General features: G+C 41.8%; 1 protein-coding gene across 2 annotated transcripts in view; it reads right to left on the bottom strand.

Moving 5' to 3' along the window:
- Window positions 1–9,248: 9,248 nt before the first annotated feature.
- The window catches only part of LOC306871552 (uncharacterized protein), a 24,923-nt gene continuing 15,752 nt past the window's right edge, over window positions 9,249–18,419 (bottom strand). Inside the window, exons 2-5 of one of the 2 annotated variants that reach the window (XM_079419586.1) lie at window positions 10,284–10,373; window positions 10,132–10,176; window positions 9,907–9,987; window positions 9,249–9,792 (exon numbers count right to left, since the gene is read on the bottom strand). In XM_079419586.1, the coding sequence (XP_079275712.1) occupies window positions 9,737–9,792; window positions 9,907–9,987; window positions 10,132–10,176; window positions 10,284–10,373 (272 nt within the window). In that variant the 3' untranslated portion in view covers window positions 9,249–9,736. The remainder of the gene's footprint in view (window positions 9,793–9,906; window positions 9,988–10,131; window positions 10,177–10,283; window positions 10,374–18,419) is intronic. The other variant, XM_079419585.1, reaches the window with a different exon arrangement.

Genomic DNA, 18,419 nt, shown 5'->3' with positions numbered 1-18,419 from the left:
GGCTTCGGGTCAACTGGGAAAAGAGCAAACTCACCCCCGGGCAGAGGATCTCTTTTCTCGGTATGGAGTTGGACTCGGTCAACATGACAGCGCGCCTCACCGAGGCCGTGTCCAGTCAGTGTTGAGCTGCGTGAGCACGCTCAGATGCAGAACAGCGGCACCACTGAAACTCTTTCAGAGGCTCCTGGGGCATATGGCATCTGTAGCCGCGGTTACGCCGCTCGGATTGCTTCATATGAGGCCGCTCCAACACTGGCTCCACGATCGAGTCCCGAGGTGGGCGTGGCAGAGCGGCTCGTGCCGGGTTCAAGTGACTCCGCACTGTCGCCAAACTCTCAGCTTGTGGTCGGACCCTTCGTTCCTGCAGGTAGGTTCCCCTGGAACAAGTGTCCAGGCAATCTGTGGTCTCCACGGATGCCTCTGCCACCGGCTTGGGGGCTACGTTCGACGGGCATGCAGCTTCAGGTCTGTGGACGGGACCTCAACTGCATTGGCACATCAACTGCCTCGAGTTGTTAGCAGTACGTCTTGCACTGAGCCGCTTCAACCGCTGCTACTAGGCAAGCACGTACTAGTCCGTTTGGACAGCACTGCGACCGTTGCGTACATCAACCGCCAAGGTGGTCTACGCTCCCGCCGCATGTCACAACTCGCCCGCCATCTCCTCCTCTGGAGTCAGAAGCATCTGAGGTCGCTTCGTGCCGTTTTTATTCCGGGCCTGCTCAACCGTGCAGCAGACAAGATCTCACGGCAGCTACCGGGAGAATGGCGACTCCATCCCCAGGTGGTCCAGCTGATGTTCAGGCGCTTCGGCACCGCACAGGTAGATCTGTTGGCCACCCCGGACACGTCTCATTGCCAGTTGTTCTATTCTCTGACCGAGGGGACCCTCGGCACGGATGCTCTGGCACACAGCTGGCCCCGAGGCCTACGCAAGTATGCGTTCCCCCCAGTGAGCCTTCTTGCACAGGCCTTGTGCAAAGTCAGGGAGGACGAGGAGCAGGTCTTGCTAGTTGCGCCGTATTGGCCCAACCGGACCTGGTTCCCGGAACTAGTGCTCCTCGCGACAGCCCCTCCCTGACCCATTCCTCTGAGATGCTCTCTCAGAGACGGGGCACCCTGCACCCGCACCCAGACCTCTGGAAACTCCATGTCTGGCCCCTGGACGGGACGCGGAGGTTCTAGGTGACCTACCCCCTACGGTAGTTGACACCATCACTTCCGCTAGAGCCCCCTCTACGAGGCGCCTCTATACGTTGAAGTGGAACCTGTTCGTTGACTGGTGCTCCTCTCACGAGGAGAACCCCCGATCTTGCTCGATCAGAACCGTGCTTTCCTTCCTGCAAGATGGGCTGGAGCGAAGGCTGTCTCCCTCCACCCTTAAAGTGTATGTTGCGCTATTGCTGCACATCACGATGCGGTTGATGGTAAGTCTTTTGGGAAGCACAACCTGATCGTCAGGTTCCTGAGGGGAGCGAGGAGACTGAATCCTCCTCGCCCACTCTCTATACCCTCTTGGGATTAGTCTCTGGTCCTTTCGGCACTCAGAGACCACCCTTTGAGCCTCTGCAGTCAGCTGAGTTAAAAATTCTGTCCTGTAAGACAGTACTCCTGGTTGCATTGGCCTCTATCAAGAGGGTAGGGGACCTGCATGCATTTTCGGTCGACGAATCGTGCCTAGAATTCGGCCCGGATAACTCTCACGTCATCCTGAGACCCCGGCCCGGATACGTGCCCAAGGTTCCCACCACTCCCTTCCGGGACCAGGTAGTGAACCTGCAAGCGCTGCCTTCGGAGGAGGCAGACCCAGCCCTGGCTTTTCTCTTTCCCGTTCTCGCTCTGCGTCTGTACGTGGAAAGAACGCAAAGCCTCAGGACCTCAGATCAGCTCTTCATCTGTTACGGAGGCCAGCAGAAGGGGAAGGCTGTCTCCAAGCAGAGGATGGCCCACTGGATAGTGGATGCCATCGCCTTGGCTTACGAAGTCCAAGGCGTGCCCTGCCCGCCTGGGTTGAAAGCCCACTCCACTAGGGGTGTTGCTTCTTCCTGGGCGCTGGCACACGGCGCCTCGCTGACAGACATCTGTAGAGCTGCGGGCTGGGCGACACCTAACACGTTCGCCAGGTTTTATAGCTTACGTGTTGAGCGGGTCTTCCTGTGTGCTCGCTTCTTCTAGCCGGTAACACCGAAGCTCCCGCTTAGTGTCGGCTTGCTGCGCCACTCCCTTCCTAGGAACGGATACGTGCGCTTTTTACTCCAGTCGAGTTCCCCACTTGGCGAACGCTGTGAGTTCCTCCGCACCCCCTCGGCAGTCGGACGTTGCGGAGCGTCCGACGCCAGGCCTAGTGCTCGTATGCTTGTGTAACTTGTGCTAGGCTGGGTTCCATATGTGCGTTCCCTGCGGCGATCCCATATGTGTATTCTTCCACGACCAGCTCCCTGCAGTGAGCCCGTGTCTTCCCTTGGCAGAGTCTGCTCTGCCGTCACTGTCCGGTGTGTCTCCCCCTTCGGGTGGAGCCACCCCAGTGACATTCCATATGTTGCATTGCCCCCTCGGCCAGTTCATATGTGTATTCTCCACATGTTACCTCCCTTCGGGCAGGATGTGGCTCCGCAGCGTCCTTTCCCCTGGGAAGAGACGCTTTCCCAGTGTTATTAAGAGTTCACTGTGTGGGGTGTATTGGAACAGCAGTTGAACCCAATCTACGCAGGTCTTCCGCCCCAGCAGTTGGGGGGCTAAGAGTCCTGCATAGGGTGCTGGATGTGGCAGCAACCGTGGCGTTTTCCATGGGATCCCAATTACGACGTTACGTCGAACGTGAGCGACTGAAAGGGAACGTCTCGGTTACTGATGTAACCCTCGTTCCCTGAAGGAGGGAACGTGAGACGTAACGTCCCGTCGCCACTGTTGCTGACCATCGCTGCATGGCCGTCACAAATCTCGGCTCCTCAGCGAAAAACAATGTGTGCGTGCGCCCGCTTCCTGTTTATACCCGCGCGGCGGGGCGGGGGCGCGTGACGCGTTCACGCACGCCAACGTTCATTGGCTTGTTCTGTAGATACTCGAAGTTGATAGGGCTCTCTGAAGTGATCCCAATTACGTCGTCATGTCGACGTTACGTCTCCCGTTCCCTCCTTCAGGGAACGAGGGTTACATCAGTAACCGAGACGTTTCGCGGTGCGGACTCATCAGCAATCAATACGATGTCCCCAGGCTTTAGATTTTTCATTAGGCTTTGCCATTTTTGTCTTTCTTGCAAGTTTGGTAGGTACTCTTTGACCCAGCGCTTCCAAAATAGGTCAGCCATATACTGAACTTGGCGCCACCTACGTCTGGAATATAGGTCTGCTTTATCAAAAACCCCAGGGGACATGGACGGTTTTACTTTTAGTAGCAGCAAATGATTCGGAGTGAGGGCCTCTAAGTCGTTTGGGTCATTGGACACCTTAGTGATGGGACGACTATTAATTATTGCCTCCACCTCACATAAGAGCGTTTGAAGACTTTCTTCATCAAGAGACTGTTGTTTTACAGTGGAGTTGAGAATTTTTCGGATGGTCCGTATTTGCTGTTCCCAAACTCCTCCATGGTGGGAAGCAGTTGGGGGATTGAAAATCCACTGTACACCTTTTCCAAGTAATGTGGTTTGAATTTTGTCATTATTCAACCTTTGTATGGCTTTTTGCAACTCCCTTTCTGCCCCAATGAAATTCGTTCCATTGTCAGACCTGATTGTTTGAACCTGACCCCTTCTAGAAACGAATCTCCTCAGTGCATGGATGCATGAGTCGGTATCCAAAGAGCTAGCAATCTCAATGTGAACAGCTCTTAACGCCAGGCAAGTAAAGATTACCCCATATCTTTTAATCAAGGTCCTTCCTCTTTTTATTTCAAATGGGCCAAAATAATCAATGCCTACATTTGTGAATGGGGGTTCATCTGGCAAAAGTCTGTCACGGGGAAGGTCAGCCATGAATTGTTTGCCTGTACTGCTGCGCTGCCGTTTACAAACAGTGCATTGAGACAAGATTTTTCTGATGGCTGTTTGCGCTTTTGGAATCCAGTATTTTTCTCGCAACTTTGACAACATGTGATTACGGCCACTATGACCTACGTCTACATGAATTGATCTTAAGATCAGATGTGCAACATGGTGATCCTTTGCCAAAACTGCAGGATGCTTGGACTCCTCCGGCATAGCTGATCTGCTTAGTCTGCCACCTACTCTTAAGATTTTGTCTTGTAAAACTGGCGACAACCTGTAGAGAGCGCTACTGCGTTTCACAATTTTACCCTGCTGGAGGGCTTTGATTTCTTCGGGAAACATGATTGTTTGGCTGTAGCGAATGATCTCTTTCCCAGCATTTTCAATGTCACTTGCAGTCAATGAATCACCTGACAGTGAAGCTTTGAAGTTTTCCATTTCCCTTTCAAGTTCAGAATTCACTGATATATTGCGTCTTAGAGTGTGGCACAGCTCTTTCCTTTTTTCCATCAATGTCTTCAGAATGCCTTTAAATTTGAGGAACCATGCAATGGCTCTTCTCAAACGGTACCAATCTGAATAATGTGAAAGGAACTGAGAAGTATAGTCATAATTATCTGTACACACTGCATTGACTGAGACTTCCTTAATTTCAAGATCATTGTCAGATATCTTGAGAGTGTGACTTGGAATTTTTGGCCACTCTGATTCTGACTTTGTCAGAAAGGATGGACCTGTGAGCCATACATTTGCTTTAAGGAAAGCATCTACAGTAAGTCCTCTTGAGGCAATGTCGGCTGGATTGCAAGAAGAACTCACATATCTCCATTGCGACACCTTTGAGAGATCCCTGATTGTAGTTACCCTGTTGGCCACAATGATGTTTCTCCCTTATTTCTCTGCCCGCACCTAACAAAAACAGAACCAAAAAATATGCATCAGAAACATAATAAATAATTCGGAAACATATATATAGGAAATATCAATATTGCCTCTCAAAGAAAATTACAAAATTTACACTTTAAGTTATTACATGCAAATCAATACTCTAAGCAACAATAATAATATACAAATTATTGACATATTGAATTGGCTCTTACACAGCTTGCAGTGGTTACAGCCGTTATGTTCAAAATGGAGCGGTTCATAGAGTTTTGTTTTGAACTCAAAGTAATAGTTATACAGTCAGTGCTTAGTTCAAGGCACGGTGTTGGGACACTCTAAAATGCCTAATGTAGCTTATTAAAACATGAGGACCAAATTAGATAATAAATACTAATAAAATCATTAGGCTAATATTAATAACCTTATTAATAATATTACTATTAATAAAACAGAATAGCCCAGAATATGAATCCAAAGGATTTGGTATTTTTAAATCATCGTTTTCATTCATTAGCCTACCTTAAACGTTTTATGGGGGAGAAAAGCTTACGTGCAGGGCGTTGCATTCATATTCTCGGCTTCTGCTTAGTAATAGTATTAATAAGGTTATTAATATTATTAGCCTAATAATTTGATCACCTTTTATTATTTTCGAATTTGGTCTTCCAATGTCACTGTTTTAAAGCATTAAGCCACATTAAGCGTTTTAGAATGTCCCAAAACCGTGGATTGAACTAAACACTGACTGTATTTCTTTATACTTGAGTCCAAGTTCAAAATAAAACTCTATGAACCTCTCCATTGTGAACATACGGAGATGTATGAACCACTGCGAGCTGTAAAGTAAAGTTCGAACTCAACTGGTTTTGTGAGAGAACGCAAATATCTTTGAGAGAGAACACAAAAGTTTCTCGAGGGAATGCAAAACATAGGAAAAATATTTGTTCCTCCCACCCCAAATTTTTCCCACCACAATGTCCCTAAAAGGGCTCCGTACACTACAGCCCCTCACTGATCTGCTGAAAAATGGCATGACTTGAAGCCACCTGTGAATAATCCCTTGTGTATGGCAAGCCGTTTTGACTTATTCCTTCTCAGGATATGAAGTCTTGATATCAACAATTAAATTTTCACTAGTTAAAATGCTAATTGTTGATATCAAGAATTAATTTCTTACTAGTTGAAATTCCAATTTCAGATATCAGAAATGCAATTCTTCCTAGTAAAAATGTATATTGTTGATATCAAGAACTAAACTGTTGATATCAAGAATTCATATCCTGAGAAGGAATAAAAGTCAAAACGGCTTGCCATACTTGTGTGTGTTTAGTGTTACATAATATTTTGACCCCACTCCCAAAATTACTTGCTGATATGCATGACTGAGATCTAGCTACTTACTGCATTTACGTGCTCGCACATTTTAATAACCCCGATTTGAAACTGACTCCCTGATGCGAGCAAATTAGGCTACATTATGAAGGTAAAGTCGTGGCCTAATGGTTAGAGAGTCAGACTCGTAATCCAAAGGTTGCGGGTTCGAGTCTCCGGCCGGCAGGGATTGTAGGTGGGGGGAGTGAATGTCCAGCGCTCTCTCCACCCTCAATACCACGACTGAGGTGCCCTTGAGCAAGACACCGAACCCACAACTGCTCCCCGGGCGCCGCAGCATAAATGCTGCCCACTGCTGTGTTCACGGTGTGTGTGTGTGTGTGTGTTCACTGCTGTGTTTGTGCACGTTTGCATTTGGATGGGTTAAATGCAGAGCACGAATTCCGAGTATGGGTCATCATACTTGGCAGTATGTCACAAAAAAAATAAAAATAAAATAAAATGACGTCAAAAAGATTTGCATGCGCAGGGTAATATTGTTAAAGTGCATGTGAAAATTGCATAAAATTAAATAAATTCGCATGCGCAAAATAAGTTTTGTAAGGGTGTAAATCAAGGTATAAGCTCAAGAAAACAGGACTTGCATCATTGTACTATGTTTTGTAAGTGTAAATCATGTGTTGAAAAACTGCAACTTCATGTTAATTAGAAATAAATATGATCTGTATTCTTCTGAGCTATGTTTTCCGCACTTTTGGCACGTTTTTTTTTTTTGTGCTGAAACGCGGTCAAAAGCCTTGCAAGTCTGTAAATGGCAATTTGCAAGCAAAAACAGTGATGCAAAATGTATTCACTCTGAAGAATATGAAATATGAAGGTAAATTTGGTGCAAAACAACTGAGCATCCGTGACAGCAGAATTTGTAGTTGTAGAGAATAGCCACACGTGTGTATCAGTAAATCTGAAGCCACAGACAAAAGTTGCAGACTTGTAGATTTTTTTCTCTCTCTTACAAACACAACACAACAGTTACACCTTCTCGGATCCTTCATTGCAGAGACACAAATCCTATTCTACGAATCACAAATCAAGAAAATCGTACTCTCACATGTTGTGCTATTGCTGCAGTGAATATGGTGCAAAACACATTCACACACCTGCATCAAAAATGTGAAGTCACGGACTAATTTTGTACATCCGCAAATCAGTTTGTGAATTCTTGCAATGAGATTTGAACACTTGTAGAATGTTTTCTTACATATATATATACATTTTTCCTTGGATGCTTTTTCTAGCACAAACACAAGTACATAACGACAACGGCTTGAATCTGCTGCTACGAGTCTTAACGCTTTATTTCAGCTGCAAATGACTAGTTCCGCTCACTCTCCCTTCTGCACCACATATCTGTGTGACAAATGGAGCAAAAGTGATTTGTGCATCTGTAGAGGTAACTGCCAGCACTCTTCAGAGATCAGAGGATTTCGGCCAATCAGAAGAGCTAATTTGGGCGCCTATAAGCAGAGAGAACTTCTGGAGCGCAGAGCGGCAACCAATAAAGGTTTTATTCTTTCTTTTTCTGAAATCACTCACCGTTATACTGTACAGTATATTTGTTTATAGTTTAAATATTAAATGAAAATTAGCTCCAACCCTGATAAAACTCACCTACCTGTATGTGTTTTGAAGTCATCTAAATCCATCTTTTAACGCACTATATCGCTGGTCTTTGGTCCGTGTGCAGTTGTTGTCATTGGGGAAAAGATCACCTTAATTTCTATCGAATTTCCTCTAAACTCCTTGGCAAAATTCCTGGGACTTAATGACAAAACATCCGGGGCTAGATTAAAATCATTCGGGGCTCGAGCCCTGAATATTTAGCCCTAGCGACACCCCGGTTTGAAGCACTCGGTTTCCCAAATGAAATGAGTTACCACATGGTATTATAACAGTAACATACTGTAAATGTAACACCAAACCAGCAGAGGGAGCCCTCACCCGAATACTGACTGCATGCCGCTCTCTCTGCTTCCTCTACTGACACTTCCTGTTTGGTGACTTTATAAGCCGGATACTGAGCACATGGCAGATTGCCAAGTATTGCCAGTTTACCTGCTTTACTGAGCGTTATCCATTGTTATTCTCTGACTGATTTTCTGTGTATTACTCTGCCTGATTACCCCGACTTCTGATTTCCTGGATTTGCCCCTTTGCTCTGTTTGGACGGATGATTGTGTTTGATCCCTCTGCCTGCCTCCTGACTCTCGTCTTCTGGATTGCCCCTGTGTTGGTAAACGGATTCCACTGTTACTCTGGTTTTGACCCTTTGTCTGATTTAACGTTTCTGTCTACTGCTAGTCCTTCAAATAAACTTCTGCGAATGGATTCCAGTTCTGCCTCAGCGTCATCCTTACAGTAAAAATTATTATTTTACAGTTTTTCTTTTTTTTTTACAGTGGAAGAGACCAGTCACAATTCATCATGCAAATACATAAGACCAAGAGGAAATCAGTGTGCAAAATAAGCTCATTATATCATGACTAGTCAGCTCCATATTGAACATCAAACATTTTATTCATGTAAGTCTATAGAAGATTTTCAAGATTCTTATTTGTCACATACACAATTATACAGAGTATAACCAGCAGTGAAATGCAGGTAAACTCTAAACGCTAACCTTAATTCAAAATATAAAATATATAAATTAAAGATATAAACCAACCTAGCACAGCTAAGGTGAAATAATGTAAAAAACAAAGTTTGAATGGAGGAAATATTTAGAGGTTTGGGTAGTCACATTTTTATATTATATATATTTTTTTTATGGTTATGGGTTTAAAACACACAGTGTTTTTCAGATGGTTTATTTCAGAATTTCCAAAGTTATCCTTTAAAGGATTAGGACCTTTGTTCATCTTTCGGGACACAAATTAAGATATTTTTGATCAAATCTGAGGGCTCTTAATGACCAACATTAAACTACAGTAGCGTAGTAATCCCAGTCCAGATACAGCTCTGCAGAGTTCAAAAACGAGGCCGTTTTATTCCTAATAAGAATATTTATTGTTATCAGACACTTTAACATTGTAAATACACAGTTTGAACATGAACACTGCACTGTGCTTACAAACAGGTGAAGAAAACACTTTAATTATTACATTTAAATGTGTTTTACCTAAAAGTTCAATAAAAACTGTAATGTACTTAAATGTAAAAAAAAAACAAAAAAAAAAAAAACTTCACTATTAAAATTTGTGTTTTAACATTAATTTGTTTAATTGAGGGATTCCTCCGAGTACCACACTTTGAGAATCACTGAACCGGACTATTAAAACATTTAATTTCTTTGTATAAATGTTTAATTGATTTTAAAGATTAAAATAAGATTACCATTTATATCATGATTCCTGTGTAAATAACCATACATGTTTATTAAGGTGCCTGTCTGGAAAATGACATTCAAAGCTTTATGCAAATATCTATAATGTCCATAAACATTGCTGTAATATTTACAGTATATTTATCGAAGGCATTTCATTGTAATACTGTAGACATCTCTATTTCCTTTTGGTGGTGAGAGTTCTTCCGTCCTAAATAGATGAAATGAATCAATACAAACTATTTACTGACTTGTTTTCACTGTCATGATTCAGATTGTTAGAGATCAATGTGAATCCTCAGCTTCTGTGATGTTCAAAACTCACCAGCTCTTCTCACACAGATGATCTGAAGAAGAATCACAGTAGGAGCAGCAAACACTGCAATCTCAACAATAATCACAATCACTGCAGGACAGATGTGTGGACAGAACAGAGAGAAAGAAGAGAACGAATCTGTGAAACTGTATACCGCTTATGAACAATGAACTATTATTGACAAACCATTTATAAATTCACTGATAGTTTCAGTGCAGCAAAGCCATCCCATACCTCTGATTAATGATCCAGCATTCATATAGACCACAGGTTCTGATGCTGTGTCAGACAAGACATAAAGATTCTATCCTCATTTGGCTAAACTGCATTATTTAATCATAAAAAGAGAAGTGAGAGACTGATGAAGTGTGTCAGGGATCATGGACCTTGTTTTGTAGGAGCTGCTGCTGTAGTTTGGCTTGATTTCTTCTCAGAGTTTGAGCTGCTGACTGCAATCAGTGTTGAATCCATTAGACCTGCAGAAGATGAATGTTCAGAGCATAATTAATTAATTATTTTTCCCCCAAATATACTAACAGCTGCGAGTAAGACTCACACAGACAGTTAAGGACAAGGAGGAGCAACACACTCAGACATAAATGTATAAACGTGAAGGTGTTTATTTGTCATGCATTAAATTAAAAAGTTTTTCAAAGGCACATGTTTTCAGATATGTTTGCTTTCTATTTAAAGTAACTAAGGTGAAGACAAGACAAGTGTATACAGGTCCTTTTCAAAAAATTTGCATATTGTGATAAAGTTCATTATTTTCTGTAATGTACTGATAAACCCAAATAAGGGTTGAGGCCAGGAAAAACTATAAATAACCAAATCATCCAGATAAGCCTCACAACCTGCTACTCCTTCCAGCACCTTATTTACCAAACGCTGGAAAGTAGCAGGTGCATTTCTCATTCCAAAGGCCATAACCTTATACTGGCCAAAGTGATCTGGTGTCACAAAGGCAGAGATTTCACGGGCTCGCTGGCTAAGCGGAACCTGCCAGTAGCCTTTCAAAAGATCCAGCTTTGTAACAAAAGATGCAGAACCAACTTGATCAATGCAATCATCTAATCGTGGAAGAGGATAGGAGTCAGGCTTAGTGACAGCATTTACCTTGCGAAAATCTGTACAAAAACGAAGAGAACCATCATGCTTCTCAACCAGTAAGCATGGTGAACTCCAAGGACTAGAAGATGGTTCAGCTATGCCATGTTTTAACATATACTGTACCTCTTTGTGCAAAAGCTGGCGTTTCACAGGATTTACCCTATATGGGTGTTGTTTAATAGGGTTAGCTTGACCTATATCAATGTCATGCTCTAAGACATTAGTACAAGTTGGAACATCAGAAAACAGGGCCAAATGATGAGATATCAACTGAATAATATCAGTACGTTCGGAAGGATTTACATAAGACAGATAAGAATCCAAATCTGCCAAAATGTTAGAATTTGACAGTCTACCCTGAGTAACCCCAGAAACGGCAACACTCCCTACTGTCTCATTAGATGGAACATTCAGCACAGCAAAAGCCTTAACCTCTGCACATGCCGTTTGATTACGGCTAATGTAAGGCTTAAGTAAGTTAACATGGCACATGCGGGTTTTCCTTTTACGATCTGGAGTTTTAACTACGTAATTACATTCACCAACCTTCCGTTCAATGATGTATGGCCCACTATACTGAGCCTGTAACACAGAACCAGGTAGTGGTAAAAGCACAAGCACTTGGTCTCCTGAAGAAAATACACGATGCCTAGCCTTTCGATCATACCATGTCTTCATCTTCCCCTGAACTGCTTTTAAATTCTCTTTGGCCAGTTCACAGGCCCTACCAAGTTTAAACCGAAAATTAGACACATAGTCCAAGAGGTTAGTGGGAGTCGAAGATTCAAAAGCTAACCACTTTTCCTTTACTAACTTCAAAGGCCCCCTCACAGTATGGCCAAACACAAGCTCAGCTGGACTGAAACCAAGGGATTCCTGAACCACCTCTCTAACTGCAAAGAGGAGTAGTGGCACACCATCATCCCAATCTCTCTCAAACTCTTTGCAGTAGGTCTTCAACATAGTTTTGAGGGTCTGATGGAATCGCTCAAGTGCACCCTGTGACTCTGGATGGTATGCAGATGAGGTGCTATGCTGAATAGACAATTGTTTCAACACCTGGGAGAAAAGACGAGACATGAAATTAGACCCTTGATCCGACTGAACAACTCTAGGTAACCCAAACATTGTGAAGAATTTAACAAGGGCTCTAGAAATAGCAGGAGCCGTGATCTTACGCAAAGGGACAGCTTCAGGGAATCTGGTTGCTGCACACATAATTGTGAGAAGATATTGATTACCTGACTTGGTACGTGGGAGAGGTCCAACACAATCAATCAAAATCTGTTCAAACGCCTCTCCAATGGCAGGAATAGGATGCAATGGAGCTACTGGAATAGACTGGTTGGGTTTACCTATAATCTGACAAACATGACATGATCTACAATACTGAGCCACATCTGACCTTACTCCAGGCCAGAAAAAGTGCCTTAACACACGATCCAAAGTTTTCCTAATACCCAAGTGGCCAGATAGACAATGATCATGAGCAAGATACAAAATATCAGATCGATAAACTTCTGGTACAACCACTTGAAACAAACTACTCCAATCATCTTGACTTGACATTTTTGAATCTGTCCACTTTCTCATCAAAACCCCATCACTAATAAAATAACCAGAAGTTACATTTGGTAATGTTTCATCTGGTACCACATCTTCAAACATAGGTGACAAGGTAGGATCTTGCTTTTGCTCCAGTATTAATTGTTCTCGAGATGGAACCATTTTTCCAAAATCTATGAAGTTCACATCACCTTGGGCCATAAAAGTATCATAAAGAGGAATCTCTGATTGTTTTGTAGGAGACTTGCCTCCAACATTCCTCTTAGCTGACATGGCACGCGTTGTAACACAAACAGGGAATGTGTCTGGATATGCCAATTCAAACTCATCTGGACTATCGATCTTACAGGGGGTGGAAGTTACTTCAGGAACAACTTGCACTCTACCACCAGCCAAATCGTTCCCCAGAATAAGAGACACCCCATCTATTGGTATATGGGAGCAAAGAGCAACCACAACATTACCAGAGACTAAATCAGACTGTAGATGAATGTTGTGTAAAGGCATAGACAAAAATCCTCCACCAAAACCTCTGACAATCACCTCCGAACCTTGAGCTGAATTTTCCTTAAAAGGTAAAACATCCTGGAGAATCACAGTTTGGAAAGCTCCAGTATCTCTCCAAATCTTAATAGCTTGCCTATGTTCAGGGTCAGAAGACAAACACACAAAACCATCCATCAAAAATGATGATGAGCCAGCCAACTCACCATTCTTGCATTCCACTTTCTCAGATGGAACATTTGCAAGTGAAGATGAAGGTAGACTTAACACTGGAGAACTTACAAATGCTACAGTCTTTGTTGATTTCTGCTTCTTACTTAGAACAGGACAGTCTCGAATAAGATGACCTGGTTTTTTACAATAAAAACAGACCCTTTCTGAAGTTGAACTATCACCAACCAACTTCTTAGCAGGAGATGAAACAGGAAACTTTCCAAATCGGAACCTATTGTTCTGGCCCCTACTCGGAGACTCTACCTGTTTATCACCAAAGTTTACCTTATGAGTTAAGACAAACTCATCTGCCAAGATAGCAGCTTGTTCTAACGTTACTGCCTTCTGCTCATTCAAGTAAACAGACACCACTTCAGGCAGACAGTTCTTAAATTCTTCAAGTAAAATAAGTTGTCTAAGTTGCTCCCTACTTTCCACCCTCTGAGATGTACACCACCGATCAAACAGACTCTCCTTCTGCTTTGCAAACTCAACATAAGTATGATGAGCAAGTTTAACACAACTTCTAAAGCGCTGGCGGTAAGCTTCAGGAACTAACTCATATGCCTTCAGTATAGCTGCTTTAACCTCATCATAATCAGTGCTCCTCTCGAGGCTCAAAGCGGAGTAAGCCTCCTGAGCTTTACCGATCAAAACACTTTGCAAAAGCAAAGTCCACACATTTTTGGGCCACTTAGATGTGGTGGCCACACGTTCAAAGTGAGAAAAATATATCTCAACATCTTTCTCAGAAAAGGGAGGCACTAGCTTAATATGTCTACCAACATCAAACAAAGGAGCCTCACCTCCAGAAGTTGATCTTTCAGATGCGGTCCTTAACTCAAACTCCTTCAGAAACCGTTCATGTTCAAGATACATTTGTTTCTCTTTAAATTGCCTTTCCCTCTCGCTAGCCTCCAGCTGCTTCTCCTGTAAAGCTAGCTCCTTCAGCTTCAATTGGATTACAGCTTCAGACAAAGGAGCAACCATGGGTTGTAAGGAAACTGGCCTAACTGCCAAAATGCCATTATCCATCAACACATTTCTAATGATGTCTTTTACACTATCCTTTAAACGCTTTTCACTACTGGTAAGGACAATTTCATAATGAGAAGCTAGTTGCAAGAGTTGATCCTTTGTAAAAAACTCAAGCAACTCATCAGAAGGTTCCTTCAGGAAATCCTCTAAAGAAGCCATTACTAAACTCAACTCCAACTTAAACTAAAGTGCTAACAACATAAGCACAAAACACAAATGGAATCTTTTCCACTACTTCCTGCACAAATGTACAGCTAACACCATAGGTCCACAGTAGTTCAAAACTACAAAAATAACATGAAGCAGCAAATTTACTCACACAATAGCTTTAAAGCTTTAAACCCAAAAGTAGAATTAAAGAACCCAGTAAACTACAAAAAGTTACTCATCCCAAACAAGCAACTGCTCTCTAATGCCACTAATCACAAATATTATACTGGGAACTAATCTACACTCAAGTCCACAAAGGAACTTCACACAAAAGCTGCTAGCACACTAAAGTTAGGATCATGGACCAAACAAACACAAGTAGCAGAACTTTTAACTCACCTAACTTAAATGCTCTCCTCTTATTCCCTCCCCAAAAAAAAGTGAGCATGGTTGTTAAGCCTAACATAATACATGAGAAACACCCGGTTACCTGCCTAACATTTCCTCATCCCTATCTATCTTCTGAGGTGTACCGGGCACGAGGCGACTTTAAAAGCACAAAAACAACAACTGTAGACCATACAAATCAATGATCAACAGTTGTGAATTGCTTACCCCCGACAGAGAACAAGTCTCCACCCACAATAACCTCGAAAATAAAAAAGGCAAAATAACAAAAAAGTGAACCGAAGGAAGGATTGAATATTCAACCCAGCTGGAACACTCACCCTATCTAACTGGGAAAACTCATGCATAACCACAAAAAAAATACTCCAACAACCATACTCACCAAAACAAATCAATCAAAAAAGGGAACAAATGGAAAAAACACAGTCCCAAAGTATCAACAAAAAAAAAAAGAAACGGACGAGCCCCCATTATGTTACAACCCTGGCTCAAGGGAAGCAACATCAAGGACACAAAACAAGTTTACCGAATAAAATAAGATTTATTAAATAACAAAAAGAAGAGAGAAGAGGGACTGTGACGAAAACAAGCCCAGCTCCTGCCAAACTGGCTGCAAAATCAGAGAGAGAGAGAGAGTGAACAAGTCCTGGAGTTTAAAAGGGCTCCTTTCAGGTGACATCAATTAGCCTGTTGATTGCAGATGAGCTACTGAGTAACTGCAACAAAACACAAGTTAGAACACTCCCACATAACACATTAGACTTTCATATATTTTAGATTCATTACAACACAACTGAAGTAGTTCAAGCCTTTTATTGTTTTAATATTGATGATTTTGGCATACAGCTCATGAAAACCCAAAATTCCTATCTCAAAAAATTAGCATATTTCATCCGACCAATAAAAGAAAAGTGTTTTTAATACAAAAAAAAAAAAAAAGTCAACCTTCAAATAATTATGTTCAGTTATGCACTCAATACTTGGTCGGGAATCCTTTTGCAGAAATGACTGCTTCAATGCGGCGTGGCATGGAGGCAATCAGCCTGTGGCACTGCTGAGGTGTTATGGAGGCCCAGGATGCTTCGATAGCGGCCTTAAGCTCATCCAGAGTGTTGGGTCTTGCGTCTCTCAACTTTCTCTTCACAATATCCCACAGATTCTCTATGGGGTTCAGGTCAGGAGAGTTGGCAGGCCAATTGAGCACAGTAATACCATGGTCAGTAAACCATTTACCAGTGGTTTTGGCACTGTGAGCAGGTGCCAGGTCGTGCTGAAAAATGAAATCTTCATCTCCATAAAGCTTTTCAGCAGATGGAAGCATGAAGTGCTCCAAAATCTCCTGATAGATAGCTGCATTGACCCTGCCCTTGATAAAACACAGTGGACCAACACCAGCATCACTGACTGTGGGTACTTGACACTGGACTTCAGGCATTTTGGCATTTCCCTCTCCCCAGTCTTCCTCCAGACTCTGGCACCTTGATTTCCGAATGACATGCAAAATTTGCTTTCATCCGAAAAAAGTACTTTGGACCACTGAGCAACAGTCCAGTGCTGCTTCTCTGTAGCCCAGGTCAGGCGCTTCTGCCGCTGTTTCTGGTTCAAAAGTGGCTTGACCTGGGGAATGCGGCACCTGTAGCCCATTTCCTGCACACGCCTGTACACGGTGGCTCTGGATGTTTCTACTCCAGACTCAGTCCACTGCTTCCGCAGGTCCCCCAAGGTCTGGAATCGGTCCTTCTCCACAATCTTCCTCAGGGTCCGGTCACCTCTTCTCGTTGTGCTGCGTTTTCTGCCACACTTTTTCCTTCCCACAGAGGTGACTTGATACAGCACTCTGGGAACAGCCTATTCGTTCAGAAATGTCTTTCTGTGTCTTACCCTCTTGCTTGAGGGTGTCAATGATGGCCTTCTGGACAGCAGTCAGGTCGGCAGTCTTACCCATGATTGCGGTTTTGAGTAATGAACCAGGCTGGGAGTTTTTAAAAGCCTCAGGAATCTTTTGCAGGTGTTTAGAGTTAATTAGTTGATTCAGATGATTAGGTTAATAGCTCGTTTAGAGAACCTTTTCATGATATGCTAATTTTTTGAGATAGGAATTTTGGGTTTTCATGAGCTGTATGCCAAAATCATCAATATTAAAACAATAAAAGGCTTGAACTACTTCAGTTGTGTTGTAATGAATCTAAAATATATGAAAGTCTAATGTTTATCAGTACATTACAGAAAATAATGAACTTTATCACAATATGCTAATTTTTTGAAAAGGACCTGTATATGAAGGCATCACTGATGATCTTGCCTCCTGAATTCTGTTCAGTGATAATAGAAGTAAGACTTTACTGAGGAACCCTATTTTTTTTGTGGTTTTTTTTTATTGTTGTTGTTGAACATAGGCATGAAATTGCACTATTAAAACTTGAATTGTTATAATTCATGAACGCTTTGGAATACAGACCTAAGGTTGGTCTCTTTTTTTAAAGATGACAATCAACAGAACAAAAATGAAAGTATAAAAAAGTTATAGTAGTTTAAATTTACTGTAAAGAACATGTACTGAACTATTTTTATTTTATATAAAATAAATATTTTACAAAATAGGTTTTAATCCAAAATTGATATCAAATTAAAGCCATGTGTCTAAATAAGTTCTTCTTTTCTTTTTTTTTCCCCAAATCTGAAGTTGGTACAGTATAAATAAATAAATTGAGGTTCCTATGTAATTTTGTTGTTACACCACTAACAGCCTCCGGCTGCCTTCCAAACTCCATTGATTTTTTTAAATGTATTTTTGTGTCACAAATGTATGAATTTCTCTCTAAACATTACTTCTAACAAAAAACACCAAACATGAAATCATGAGACTCAGACCTTTCCAACGATATGTATTTTGTGAAGATTATGAAAAGTTTTGATTCTAAAAGATTGTAATACATTTAGTAATATGACACCCCACTAAGGGGGAGGAGCCTGCTAAAAGATCCTAAAGTACCGTTTCCATGGTAATGCAATGTCGGATTTGAAAATGGTTTTCTCAGGATGAAATTTGAGGTTTTAAGCTTTCACATGATATATAATTTATGATGATTACTAAAACATGTGATAGGGAAAAAGTAAACAAAAAATATTTTTTGTGAGAAAGGTCAGAACTTCTGTTATGATGTATATGTTTTGAGGTGCACTCTTGTCATAAATTAATCTATTACTGTTCCTACACTATTTATGCAATTTATTTGTATGCAATTCTGTACTATTCTCTTCTAATCATTTAATTTTATTATATGCAACTCTTATATTCTACTAATTATATTCAACAATTCTATAACAGATTCTATATTATTTATGATTCTTCAACTACTCTATTCTATTTGTTGCACTTTATTCCTAATTATATATTTTTTTAACTATTATTAGTCAGTTATTCTACTCAATTAGGTTAACTTTCCTTGATTCTATTGCATTGAATGATTTTATTTTCAGTACTTGTTTCTATTTATTTCACTCCTAAACATTATTAAATTCTATGTGTTCCA

The sequence above is a fragment of the Barbus barbus genome (genome assembly GCF_936440315.1).
Source record: "Barbus barbus genome assembly, chromosome: 1".
Lineage (NCBI taxonomy): Eukaryota > Metazoa > Chordata > Actinopteri > Cypriniformes > Cyprinidae > Barbus > Barbus barbus.
Note: the sequence above shows the minus strand (reverse complement) of the source record. Positions and strands in the feature narration are given on the sequence as shown.